This window comes from Callorhinus ursinus, unplaced genomic scaffold (assembly GCF_003265705.2).
Source record: "Callorhinus ursinus isolate GAN/ISIS: 27379988/994484 unplaced genomic scaffold, GSC_fseal_2.0 scaffold10, whole genome shotgun sequence".
In the NCBI taxonomy this organism is placed as follows: Eukaryota; Metazoa; Chordata; class Mammalia; order Carnivora; family Otariidae; genus Callorhinus; species Callorhinus ursinus.
Window position 1 is genome coordinate 78,242,682 of NW_027397072.1, and position 14,166 is coordinate 78,256,847.

Genomic DNA, 14,166 nt, shown 5'->3' on the forward strand with positions numbered 1-14,166 from the left:
ACTGCCTCCAGGAACAGTGCTCCATTCGCCCGTCCCTTCCCAACAGCAACCTTTGGGCCTAAAAGCGTTTGGTTTAGAAAACACGGTGACTATATACTGAAGCACCAGCAAAGTGCCGTGGACCTGGGTGAAGGTTCTGGACGGCTGGAACCTTGGGTAAAAATGTCAGTAGACTCAGCTGGAGGGAAAGAAAGGCCTTCCGGGCTCACAGGTGTCCCCCCTAAAAGTGCAGTGTGGGACTAGACACGGGGGAGGTGAGGCAGAGCCCAGGGGAGAGGCTCGCGGGTCCCTGCGCCAGGCTCCGTGTGGGCGTTCACGTGGCTCTACATCTGTGCTTGCTCCTCAGCACGTCCCGGTGAGGTGGGTGGTGGGACTCCTGTTTTACAGATTGTGAAACTGAGGCTGAGGGAAGCTCAGAAGCTCTTGCCCAGTCCCCCGGAGAGGAGCGACACTAATTGAGCAAGTACGCGCGCGGCCTCTTGCCCCTAGCGCTGGGCCTCTGCAAGGTTGATCCAAGGTTCTGGTCGCACAAGAGCAGGTGTTGAGAGCCCTCTGTGGGACAGGGTGTCTGGGGCCTGCTAGGCTTGGGGCCAGAGTGCAGGAGGGAAGAGACAAAGGCCTCCCTGTCCTCTACCCTTGTCTTCGTTCCTGGGGCATCTGGCCTTTCCTGCCCAGTTAATACCTGAGCCTTGGTGGCAGGCAGCATTCTTTGCTTTTTACGGTCAGGAGGCATATTTGACTTTGTTTAAAAGATTAAGATCTTTTCTAGGCAGCTGGCTTGTTTGAAAGAGAAAAAGATGAAAGATCTGTTTGCTTCCACTATCCTCATGCATTTTAGGGTGGGGAGGGGCACCGAGGGGTGGAGCATCCGACAGTGAAGAAGTCCCCAGAATGGGCAAATGAAGATCAAGGAACCCTTACTGCTAAGTTCCAGCTTGTCTTAACTCCTCCTGCCCTGCATGCCAGAGCCTGTCCCTCTGCGGTGTCACAGCGGCTCGTCCCACCCATCACCGCTACCAGCTGTAGGCGAGCTGGCCGTCTTCTGCACGGTTCAGCACCCTCTTCCTCAGCCTGTCTAGCGGCCTGCTCCAGTTTGTGTTACTTCAGGAAGAATGCCTTGGAGTGTGTCTCCCCACCCCAGTAGCATGCTCCTCTGTCCCCAACCAGTCTGTCATTTCCTGTGCACCAAAACTTGACTCGCTGCACTTACATTTCTGGGATGTCATGTAGACGTGCATATTCTTTCATTCATTCATTCCAAACATAAGCCAGAGGAGTTTTCTGCTGCCATTGGCTGCTGTTCTGGAATATTCAGAAGCCAGACCTTCCTGGTCCTTGCCCGTCTGCTGAGTCTTCCTTTACTGGGACCGACGTGGTCACATGCCCGGGAGTAGAATTTGAGCTGTTTCGGCAGTGGGTGCACTCAGCCTGTGCACACCAGTGCCTTTCCCTAGAGCAGAGCCTCCAGCTTGCTGGTCATCCTTGCCCTTGGCCGTTCTGGAGACACTGCTCCTATGCTGGCCTTGCCCATGCCTGTTACCATAGTCACCATAGCTCTGGCCCATTCAGCTTTTGTCATGGGCAGCTGTACCCCACCTGCCCCGTGCCCACCCGAGGTTTGTGCCCATGTTGTGGTGTTTGCTCCCATGTTGTGGTGTTTGCTCCCGTGCTGTTGTCATTCTCTTATTTGCTGGGATTCAAGGAATTGGTGGCCCTGAAGCCCCAAGGGTCCCAAGACCCCTGTTGGCTGTAGACCAGGTCTGGGTAGAGCCCTGGGTAGCCTCAGTTCCCAGCTGGCTCCTGTAGGAATGAGGCTGACCTTGGGTGCCCAGTGGGAGAGATGGGTCTCTTCTTCTCTCCTGGTTGGATTAGCAGCTCTAGAGCCATCTCAGAACTTGCCCTCTCAACATTAACTCCAGCTTCCATCATGGCATGTGTCTGGGGCGGTGAGGTCCGGGGCTAGCCCGCTGATGTTGGGGTGGGGGAGGAGCAGGAGAGTTATCAGGGTGCCCTGAGCCTTGGAATTATTCACTCAGTCCCCTGGTTGATTGTCTGCTAAAGTGGGTGTTGTTTTACTTCTCTGTGCTCTTTTCATTTCCTGGCCCCAGGTGGTGGTCTCCCTGCCACCCACGGGCTCTTTGCTCATGAACCGGGCCTACCTCCTGCAGAGAACAAAGCATCATTCTTTCCCAAGCACTGTGTGGTCAGTGTGAACTGGTGGCTGTGAGTTTTATTTTCATCACCACCATTTACTGAGTGCCTTGAACGTGCCAGACTTTCGTCAAGGTAACTAATGTTAGCTGCCGTAACAACCACTTCCCAACTCTCAGTGGCTTCACACAACATAGGTTCTTTCTTACTCAAGTTAAGCTCAGTGTAGGTTGTCGGTGGGGAAGGGACGGGGAGCGGGGGCTCTGTTCTACCCAGTCTCAGGGACCTAGTTTCTTTCCATGGAGTCACCCCCTTACCCTGGGCCTTGGAATTATTCACTCAGTCCCCTGCAACCAGCCAGGAGTCTGGGGGAAGGGAGACTTGGAGCACCCCATGAACAGCTTTCCCACTTTTATCTCAGCTGGTGTTCATCCCTCCACGCTCTGTCACAGAGCTGCGCCAAACTGGAAGGGGGCTGGTGACCCGTCAGTGTACCAGGAGAAAGGAAAAGGCCAGACTCTGGGGAGCAAGGCCAGTCTGCCACAGAAGCTGACAGTTTGTTTACTTAGTAGGTGTTTGCTAGACCCCTGGTCTATGTTTAGACCTGAATGAGGCACGCAGGAGGAAATGGAAGAAGCAAGGAGCTTAAGTCTGGCATTCATAAGACACAAGGTGACCTACTGCTCATCCCACGGTCACACCAGGAGGTGCGTTATCTTGAGGTACAGACTGGCTTGCCGTGTGAGGGAGACTGAGGCACAACCGTTGGCTGCTGGGCACTGTCTGCAGGAGGGGCTTCGTGCAGAAGGCGGCAGCTGTCTCTCTCAGGTTGCTGTTGGTAGTGATCTGCCAGTGAGCAGTGTGACGCCTCCTCGATCAGTGATTGTGGCTATCCTGGATTGGGGGTTTTTGAGAGAAAACCCTTCCTCTTTCTGACTCCTGTGGTAGCCTCCTTCTCAGGGGCTGCTGATTCATGCTCTGACTCACTTAGGCCTTCCATCTGACTTTCTCTCCTGTGCTGCTTGTGTTTGGAGAGCGGAGGCCCGGGGAAGGTTTGCTGGGAGCCCGTTTCCTGTCCACGGTGACAGTGGTAGGGTAGGCTGGGCAGGGAGAGTGCCCCAGTTGTATTTGGGCTTTTTGCTTTGGGTGGATTCTGATAGTTCGTCCTTTATCTCAATGTGACCTTGAGAAAGTCACCTTGTTTGGACTTCTGTGGCATCATCCATGCAACTCCATTTTCAGATTATTCTCTGAAGAACCCCCATTGTATAAGACAGATGAAAATGGAAAATTTTGTGGCTAGTCCTCCCCACTCAGTTCCAGCTCAGCAGCCCTAAGAGGTTTCTGAGCCAGAGGGGGCCTCCAGGAGCCCTTGTTCTGTGGAGGAAGAGGGCAGGCAGACCTTTTCCAAGACTGGCTTCCTGAGAGGTTTCTGACAGTGAACCGCCACCCGTCACGAATCCCGTGGACCTGTGTGAACCACCACATCCCTCCTGTCTTGCTTATGCTTCTCTGCCATCACCCCCCGCCCCCACACAGGTGGAAGGGACATGACCAGGTTTGCTGTGGAGTTGGTGATCTGGGTCCTCGTGTCAGAAAGGGTCACACGTCTCTCACAGAGTGAGAAGAGGCAGTTAGTTTCGTGAGTTCTTGCTTCTTTCTTTGTTCTTGCCCCCACGAAAAAATTCCAGTCCCCTGAACAACTCCCACACACTATCTGTCCTCTTAGATGTAAGTGCAGTTTTTCTTCCTAATGAGCTCTGGTCTTCAAATGGGGCCAAGAGGAAAACCAGGGACCTTGGCAATGTAAGAATCCTTGGTGAATTACTTTAAATTAATGAGACTAATAAGGAAAATCGAGTTCAGTGGCTCACATCAGATCCATGTTCTGGGACTTGATGATTTAAATTGCAGATCCTAATTAAATGCCCCAGATAACCATGAAGTGGCTTCTGAGGTCCTCTTGACCCAAAAGCTTCTCTGGTCTGTGAACTCGATCAAATGTAAAATTAGTCTGTAGATGTTCCCCTTTAAGCATTTCCATCCCCAGGATGCCTTTGATACCCTCCGCCCTCCTAGGGGCAGGGGCCCTGCAAGGGGAGGACGTTGGGGGTGAGGGAGGGGAGGACGTTTGGGAGCCTCCCTTGGACTGGCAGGTAGTCGGGGTACAGTTGCCTTCTGTCAGGTGGCATGTCTGCACTGGCCCAGGTGCAGGGGAGTGACGACAGCCTCGCTACAGGCTGAGCCGGGCAGCCAGGCAGGGCAGTGGAATGGTGGAGACACACGGAAGAAGCTCAGAAAGAAGAGTTCCTTCCTCAAGCTGATTCACACGCAGGGTGCCGCCTCGGCCTCTGGCCAGCATGGGGTGGCCAGTCCCGCAAGAGGATGGCCTGAAGCTAAGAAAGGGGCTAGTTCCCCATGGTCACACCCCCAAATATGGCTTCTTCTCCATGTGGTCTCCTGCTGGCTCTTTCCCTCGTGGCCTATCTTTTTTTTCTTTTTAAAATTTATGTATTTATTAGAGAGAGAGAGAGGTGGAGGGGCAGAGGGGGAGATGGAGAGAGAGAGAATCTCAAGCAGACTCCCTGCTGAGCATGGAGCCCGACATAGGGCTTGATCTAACGATCCTGAGATCATGACCTGAGCCAAAATCAAGAGTCAAGCACTTAACCAACTGAGCCACCCAGGCACCCCAATCTGTGTCCTATCTTTTTATTTTTTTTTTAAGATTTTATTTATTTATTAGAGAGAGAGAGGGACACAGCAAGAGAGGGAACACAAGCAGGGGGAGTGGGAGAGGGAGAAGCAGGCTTCCTGGTGAGCAGGGAGCCCGATGTGGGGCTCCATCCCAAGACCCTGAGATCATGACCTGAGCCGAAGGCAGACGCTTAACGACTGAGCCACCCAGGCACCCCTGTGCCCTATCTTTTTAAATGACTGTGACCAGAACACAGGTAGAATATTTCATTAGAACATGGCACAGAGCTGACATAAACATTTTTTCATGCTGTTGCCTTTATTATAGTCATTAAAATAATTAAGCTTTTTATTGAAGTATAAAAAATCATGTCCAGCTCAAAAAATTTTTACACAGTAAATTCAGTCTTGAAACCAGCACCCAAAACAGGAGACAAGAGCATTACCAGAGCCCACAGCCTCCTCTGGCCCCGTGTGCCTTCCCCAGTCAGTACTCACCCCTCAAAGATACCGCTGTCCTGACTTCTAACACCACGGACTCGTTTGGCCTGTGCTTGAACTTTGTAGAAATAGAATTGCCTAGATACGCGCTCATGTGACTGGCTTTCCCCCTTGACATCTTTTCTAAAAGCCATCTTGTTTTGTTTACAGCTGATGGACGTCTGGATTGTTGCCGGTGTTTGACTGTTATGAACGTTATGCTCTAAAATGTTCTTTATACCTTTGTGAACATAAATATGCATTTCTGTTAGCAGTTCCACTCTGAGCTGTATACTGGGTCGCGGTGGAGGTGTGCGTTCAGCTTGGGTAGATACTGCCAGTCTTCCAGCGTGGCTGCACCATTTTACCCTCCATTAGCAGTGTCTCGGGTTCCGTTTCTTCCACATCCTCACCGAGACTTGGTATTGCCTTTTCCCCCCCATTTTTAGTTATTCTAATGAGTGTACAGAGGTATCCTGTGGTTGTAATTAGTGGTTTCCTGATCCCTAAGGAGGTCGAAGAAATTGTCATGTGTTGATTAACTTTATCCTGATCGTTTTTTTTAATTAAAGATTTTTATTTATTTGACAGAGAGAGACAGGGAGAGCAGGAACACAAGCAGGGGGAGAGCGAGAGGGAGAAGCAGGCTCCCCGCAGAGCAGGGAGCCCGATGTGGGACTCTATCCCAGGACCCTGGGATCATGACCCGAGCCGAAGGCAGACGCTTAACGACTAAGCCACCCAGGCGCCCCTAGCATGGTCATTTAAACAGCCATGTAATAGCACATATTATAGATGTTCCAGAATGCACTTACATGTAGCCGGGCATTTAGACTGGTTCCAGTGTTTGTCATTACAAGTAATGCTACAATAAGCATCTTTGGCCTGTTGGCAAGAATTTTCTTTTTGTTTATAAATTTTGATATGTGATAAATAATTTGATAAATAAATTTCTGAAATGCATGTTCCACTTTAAAATATTATCAGCAATATAGAGGAATCCTATAGAGTTTCCCCTAGGTCTGCCAACAAAGCATAGTCTCATGAGAAGAACAAACCTCTCTTGGAAGACTACTTTAGGTGAATATAGGAGTATTTAGCATTCCTTTAATTATTAGGAATGAGTTTGGTCACTTTTCCAAAACGTTTACAACCTGTATTCCTCTTTTCTGAATTCATACCTTTGCCACTTGCATTTTTGGTGAGTTTTCTTTTGTCAATTTGTGCAAGCATTACTATAAATTTCAGATATTAGTACTGCAAGTACTTTCCCTGTCTTTACCATTTTCATTGCATATTTTGACTCTGTGTGCCTTTTGATGTCAGCAAACTGGTGGGTCTTCCCCTTGGAGACTTTTACTGTGACTCTCTAGCCGAGCCACTGACTTCTCTGCTGAGGTGCCCAGGCTACAGAGCCCTAGGTGCTCCAGTGGGAGGGGTAGGAGCTCAGCCTGCAAGAGAAACTGAGTTTGCCTGAGGGCCAAGCACACTGCTCTGCCTGTTGTCTATACCCCAGACTCCAGCAATTTCAGGTAACTCACATGCTGGGTCCTGAGGTCTACTCTGACTGTCCCCCAGGACTGAGTCAGAGCCTGGGTATTCTGCTCCGCAGGAAGGCACCCAAGGGCCAGGCAGCCACAGCAGGGCAGATCCCTGTTCCATTTTTGCACATTTAGTTCTCACTGCAGCCCTGTGAGATGGGTACCACTAGCCTCATCTTAGACACCGGAAAGCAGAGCCTCAGAGGGGCCCAGCAGCTTCTTCCAGAGCCTGACGTTTGTGAGCAAGGACGCCTGGGACTCAGATTCTTCTCTCCTCATTCTCCCTCAGCCACATCCCAGCCACACTGTGGGTGCTTTAGAGCTGGCCTGTGTTCCCTGGATCACTCCTGGGGAGGGGGACGGTTGGGAATGTGCACTTTCTGTTTCTCATTCTTTTGGGCTTCAGCGAAACCTTTACTTTTGAGCCAAAGGGTTAGATTGTTGTTTGGAACTCAAAGGAACTTATAGTAGCTCTTGGCTTCCCATATGTCTAGTCATTAAAAGTATAACATGAGTATTATAATATGCATTCTCAAGAACTGATGTTCGACCAGCTTGTTAAGTTTATAATTTTCTATTTTTAGATGATGGATTTGGACGTGCTTCTATGAAGAAATGCCACGTGTCTCAACTGGTCCAAGAACAAACATGTCCAGTAAGTTGCTGGGTGAATATTAACTCAAGAGTGGGAACAGAGGCCCTTCGGGGGCACAGGTGTTGACACACTTTGAGAAGACAAGAGTGTTTGCATACATGGAGACCTTTGTAAGGAGTGTTTTAAACCAGCCTTATTGTACAGTCTAATTATCTTCACTTCTCAAGGCTGGTTCCTCTAGAGACAGCAGGAATTGTCGCATAGAGGGCTAGAAAAAACATGAAACTCACTTCTTGCTGCTTAACCCACTTCTTAGAGTACAATGTGTGTTCTGTGCCATGCAGGGCATCTGATTCAGTGCATGGTGGCACTTTGCCAGAGACTTCTTTATCCATCGCACACAGCACTATCCACTTTAGTCAGGCATAGATTACATGCACATGTATTGTAGGAAAGCAAGCCCAAGCCCAAGACACATGTGACATTTCTGTTGCTCTGGGAAGAGAGAGAGCAGGTTGGAGACATGTGCCTTCGTCTCTCCAGTGTTCCACCATGCTATCATAGCCAGTGGGGGCAGACCTCTTCATGCATCTCATATCCTTCTGACAGAGGTGAAGTGATTTAACTTTACAGATTCTATGAGACTTGTGAACAGAAGAGCATAATAAAACAAAGGAGAAAATGTCAAGAGCCATCTTTCATCATTTTATCTAAACCATCATTTCACGTGGCATGTCTTCGTTGAAGAGAACGTGATTTCCTTACGTGATGCCATGGGCATATGTGTCAGTGGCACATGTGAGTGTTGGCGAGTGTAGAGGAAGAGGTCGCTAGAAGGGGCTGAGATCATCACACTCTCCGCCCCCGGCTCTTCACTTGCCCGTGTTGGGCACACACTCTCTCCATGAGAGCACGGTCTCTCGGTCCGCGTCCCTGTGTTTCTTACCAGTGTTTGTGCCTCTTTCTCAGGACTCCTGCCACCTTAGGGGACTAGGTCTTGGTGACAGCGCTTCCCGGGGAATCAGGCGCGGTCTGACCCAGGAACAGGAAGCACATCATCACCAATGACATCATGACAGCAAGAGAGCACAGCCCTCGCCATGGGGCCAGGGCCCGTGCGATGCAGCGGGCTTCCACCATTGATGTGGCAGCCGACATGCTGGGCCTCTCTCTGGCAGGTGAGCCTCACGGGGCCCGCTCCAGGTTCCTGGGGCAAGGTCACCAGACACAGGTCCCGCAAAATAACAGTGCTGGGAGGGCCATGCCTGCCTCCTGGACTCCCCGGCGGACAACCAGAATGAGCCCCCAGTGACTGCCCCAGGCTGGAGGGCACCCTGCTATGGCATTCTTCTGGTTGAATCAGGGAATGGGGAGGGAGGGGCTGTCAGCCCCCTTCCTGGGAACTGCTTCCATTGCAGCCTGACTGCTGGCAGTTTTCCAGCTTGGGTGGGCACCCCCACGGCTCATTTGCCAGTAGGTAATATGGGAATGTCCACGGTGCCCGTCTGGCAAGTGCCTGTTTGGCAAGTGCCCAGGCCATGATCAAAGCCCTTCTTGTTGGGGGTGTGCAGAGCTGAGGAAGGGAGGGGGGCGTTTGGTCTTGGAGTCTGAGACTTCTTAGGAATCTCAGAAGCAAAATGTTTAGAAAATGAAGAAATTATCTCATATAATAGTTTCTGGTGAGGGGAGTAGAATGTTGGGTCTTTTAAATAAAATCTAAATGCAAGGAAAAGTTTATTAAGGGTGATTCTCCCCCCTCCCCCCGGTCATTTCTTTTTTATTCAGGAAATATACAAGATCCAGATGAGCCCATTTTAGAATTCAGCTTAGGTAGGTATCTTTTTGAATTTTTTGTTTGTTTTAAAATGTATGTTGCTTAAAAACAAAAACTGGACCCTGACATGAATTTGTGTCCGAGAACTTGTTGCTGCCAAAGTGTTTCTGAGATGAAGCCATGAGGCAGGTGTGAATGTCCAGTGTGGGAGGGAACCTGGGGCCCATAGGCCTTGGGTCTCCCCAGCATACGTCCCCTCCAGGCTGGCCGTGGTGGGGGGGGGAGGTGGGGTGGGAGGTAAGCACCCAAGAGCTGTAAGGACGGCTTCCTTACTCCTAGGGGAGGGCAGGAGGGGTGGGAAAACTGGCTCAGGGCCAGTGTTGTCAGCCCCAGCCATAAGGCCCTAGCCATAAGGCCCCTTGTTCCCTGCTCTGGGAATGGTGGAGGCAATGACAGCTAGCGCTTTCCCTTTTGGGCAGCGTCAGAATGTCCTAAATACTGGCTTGAATCCCTAAAGTTGTCCTAAGAAACTGTAGTAGAATGTGCTGGCTCTGGGATCAGGGAAGCACAGCATTACTGTGGCTTACCCAGAAGGTCGGAGTGCCTGGTGGGGTCAGCCGCAGATGGTTTTCCTCCAGAGCCTGACACTATCCTGTGTTCCTCTCCCCTTCCCTCATCGCCTGGGCAGTGGTCAGCACTGGCCTGTGGCCTGGCCATGGTGTCCAGGAGGTGGTATGACATAAAAGGAGCACCTCCTCAAGAGTCAGATAACCAGGATTCTAGTCCAGACCATGCCACAAACTAACTGCATGGCCTTGAACCTGCTGCTTGACCTTGGTGGACCAGTTTCCTCATGTGCTATAAGGGGTGTTACCATTTGAGAGACAACGAAGATTATGGTGCTTAAAACAAAGCAAAATCAGACAAACAACTTTGCCTAATGACAAAAGTCCTTAAAAATGTAAGGGCATTATTATCAAATTAATACTAAACTTTGAAAACATCCCCATTTCAGACTGAATGTCCCTAAACAAGTTCAGAGGGTTTCCCAACCCTGGCTTGCTGGCTAGTTCTGTAGTGGGAGGGAGTCCTGCATTGTGAACTGGGAACAGGGGGTTGGGGGAAGCAGCCTGTAACCCTGCTGGGATTCCCACAGCTGCCCACTCCCAACCTAGAGCTTTCTTGCTCTTCACAAATTGTAATACTAACTCAAGGACTTTCAGTTTCACAAGAGAAGAGTGAAATTTCCACCCCCTTGTCTTAAATCATCTCAAACGCCAGGAAGAATAAGAAACAGAAACACACACTCTGTGCAGTGAGACATTTCTGGAACCCCCAAAATGTAACCCATGAGGAGGAGGGAGCAGATGGAGAGGAGTGTGGTCACACTTGCTTGTCTGTGAGGGGGGTGGATTTGTCCCAGAGATACTGGGAAGCTCAGAGACTAAAGCAGGGGCTTATTGGAAAGTTTGTGTAAGGAAGAGTTTGGGGTTCAGATTCCCACCATACTCTCTCAGTCCTGCAGGGACTGGTGGTTATTCTTGTAAGAAATTTGGGAGGCAGAGAGGCTTTGGGCTGAGGTCCATCAGCACGGAGGAGAGCATGGTAAAGGGCCAGAGGTCTACTGAATAACAAACCCCCTACTTGGCCCTCCCCAGCCTTCTTCCTCTTATTTTAATTTGGCCAGGCTTATTCTTCCAGGCAGGAGGCTCTCACTGTGGAGAAAGTCAACCACTCACTGCCACTCCCTGCAAAGAGGCAGATGCGGCTTTCTGGACCCCCGGTGGAAAGTAGGCCAGCCAGCTACCCAGGCACTGTGGTGGAGCCCATCCAGCCCACCCTCACACTCAGCCTTCTGATACTTCATTCTTAAAAATGAATGGGCATTCTTCTGTGCATACAAAGATTGGTACATGCATGCTGATTGCAGCTTGATTCATAATAGCCAACACTGGAAACAACCCACATATCCATCAGCAGGAGAATTCACTATGGTACATGCATACAATGGAGTACCACCCAGCAAGGAAAAGGAATGAGGTACTGATACATATGTGGATGAATCTCAAAAGCATTGTGCAGAGTGGAAGAAGCCATATTCAGATGTATATTTATGATTCTGTTTATGTGGAACTCAGGAAGACTAATCCACAATGACAGAAGACCCGTCAGTTGGTTGTCCAGGAGTGCTGGTGAGGACTGACTGGAAAGAGCACAGGGGACCCTTTGGGCGATGGAAATGTTCTATATCTTGACTGTGGTGGTTATATGGATGTAAACGCTTGTCAAAACTCATTGAGCTCTACACTTAAAGTGGGCACATTTTATATATAAATAGCTCAAATTTGATTTAAAACAAAATGTAAGAATGGTTAAAGATTAAAGGCCTTTGTGAAAGGCCACACATGAAAGAAGAAGCAGGAAAAAACAGAACTTGGAAGAAACGCAGACATTGAAGAAAGTAGAAGAAAACGTCAAAAAATTATAATTTATATCCTCAAGAGAAGATGGCACACCTGTAACATAAGAACAGGATGCTGTTAAAAAAAAAAAAATTGAAGAACAAGGGCAATCTTAGAAATTTAAAATAGGACTTTAAAAAATACATTAAAAAGTCAAAAAACGTTGGAAGATATTTAAAGAATTATTCCCCAAAGTAAAAATTTTAAAGCAAAATAGAAAATGGGAGAGAAATTGAAATGGAAAATTAGCAAATTCAGAGGCCCAACATTTACAGGGGGAAACAGAAAAGGGTGGAAGGGAGAGAATTAGCAAGAAATAAGATAAGAAGTCTGTCAGGACTGAAAAGTGTGTTTCCAAAAATGCCTACCAAGGCCCAGCATAATGATTGAAAAGCCCCAGAACAAGGCATGTCCTGAAGAAATTTCAGAGCACTGGGAATAAAATGAAGCTCCTAAAACTTCCAGAAAGGGGGAAAGAAACAAAAGAGGTCCTATCCAAGGATCACGGTCAAACTAGTGTGGAGGGGATTCTCAGCGACCCTGGGAACTTGAGGATGGGGAGGAGCCCTTTAATGTGCCTGGGAAAATATTTATAATCTGGAATTCTCCACTCAACCAAACACTCAGTCAGATGTGAGGGGAGAAAGAAACTTATTTCAGCTTTGCAGACTCTCCTACTTACTTCTCCCACATCCTTTCTCTGGAAGCGAGTGGAGGATATGTTCCACCGAAAACACGGAGCAAATTGAGACAAAGGAAGACATGGGACCCAAGAAACAGGGCCCAACACAGGAGAGAAGTGAAGGAAATCCCACTTGGCTCGTAATAATATTCACTGAGCTTTATTAATGCAGAACAGGGATTTAACAACAACAACAACAAAATTCCCACTAAACCGATTGAATGTAGAGACAAGATGAGAGTTGATGTCACATCAGTAAAAATCTTCACCCCTGTGACAGGAATCAGGATAGTTCTGATTCTGGCAAATCAAGGACAGTACGATAGCCATTTGAATGAGGCACACAGGGGAAGAAACGGCTTGAAGTTTTATTTTAAGTGATTTTTACCACAATGGGAAAAAAAAAAAAAAAGAAGAAGAGGAACAGGAGCCCAGGATTGAATAGTCAAATATTTTATTGTAAGTTTAAAATTAAAAAGTGCTTATTTTAAAAAACCTGTAATAGAGAAAATGTCAGAGGAAGGGAATACCCTATCAGAGAGAGATAATCACAGTTGACATTTTGGTGTAGATCCTTCCAGAAATATTTTTTTTTACACCCACCCAGTGCTCTACAGAATTTTTAATGATTTTTTGCCTGTGGAGGTGATGGGATTATCTACAAAAATGTCATGCTAGTATTCTTTTTTTTTAAAGACTTTATTTATTTATTTGTTTGAGAGAGAGAATGAGAGAGAACACAAGTAGGGTGAAGAGCAGAGGGAGAAGCAGACTCTCCGCTGAGCAGGGAGCCTGATGCAGGACTTGATCCCAGGACCCTGGGATCATGACCTGAGCCGGAGGCAGATGCTTAACTGTCTAAGCCATCCAGGTGCCCTGTGTCATGCTAGTATTCTTAACATGTTTTTTTTCACGTGACAGAATGTCATGGGCATCTTTTCACTGTAATAAACACGGGATCTGCCCCGTCACTTTGGATGCCTATGTAGACTCTACTGTGTGGCTCTGCCATATTTATTGCAACCCGTTGCCTGTTGTCAGACATTTTAGGTTCTTTCCAATTTGCCATTAGTAACACCACCACGGTGAACATACTTGTACACAGATCATTAACACGTTTTGCTGATTATTTCCTCGGGATAAATGCTTGGATACAGAATTGCCGAGTCAAAGGATATGTACTTAAAATATATTTTACTGCTTTGCCTCGTCGACAGCACTTACCCAGCTGGGATTACAGATGATCTGGTTGGAGAGACAAGGCATACGTGCCAGAGACTCATGGCTTCTCTGGAAGTTTGCCAAAGCGATGTAAGTGACAGGACAGGTGACTGTGGACTGCTGAGGGGAAGTGTCTTGGAAGCCGTGGCCCTTGGGCTAGGAATAAACACTGAGTGAGACTTATCCTGAGCCGGCTGGGGGTCGGGGCTGGAGAGCAGTTACCTACAGGAGGGTGTGTTCTGAAGGTGGCACTTAGCCCATTAGCCCTTAACCTGACACCCGTCTTCCCGGCTTTGGCCACCTGTTATACCTCAGTCTGTCTGCTGTCACTTGTGCTTGAGAGACCCAAATGTTCCAGCTTCACGTGGGTGTTAAGAACCCACACGTGATGAAGGGGCGAGCTGAGAAAAACCAGGCCCTCAGTCACTTAAACACATAGCTTAAAGGAGGGGGAGCAAGTGAAATGGTCAAATCCCTGACTCCTGCTGAGGCAGACCTAGCAGAAGAAATAGAAGAGAACCTTAAAAATGAACAAAGCATTAAAGCTTCTAGAAGAAAACAGA

At 48.5% G+C, this 14,166-nt stretch overlaps 1 protein-coding gene across 11 annotated transcripts in view; it reads left to right on the forward strand.

The window, feature by feature from the left end:
• The window catches only part of INPP4A (inositol polyphosphate-4-phosphatase type I A), a 130,520-nt gene that overhangs the window by 63,138 nt on the left and 53,216 nt on the right, over positions 1 to 14,166 (forward strand). For all 11 annotated transcript variants that reach the window (XM_073897828.1, XM_073897818.1, XM_073897824.1 and 8 more), the window contains exons 2-4: positions 7,454 to 7,524; positions 8,434 to 8,642; positions 9,250 to 9,294. In XM_073897828.1, the coding sequence (XP_073753929.1) occupies positions 8,537 to 8,642; positions 9,250 to 9,294 (151 nt within the window). In that variant the 5' untranslated portion in view covers positions 7,454 to 7,524; positions 8,434 to 8,536. The remainder of the gene's footprint in view (positions 1 to 7,453; positions 7,525 to 8,433; positions 8,643 to 9,249; positions 9,295 to 14,166) is intronic.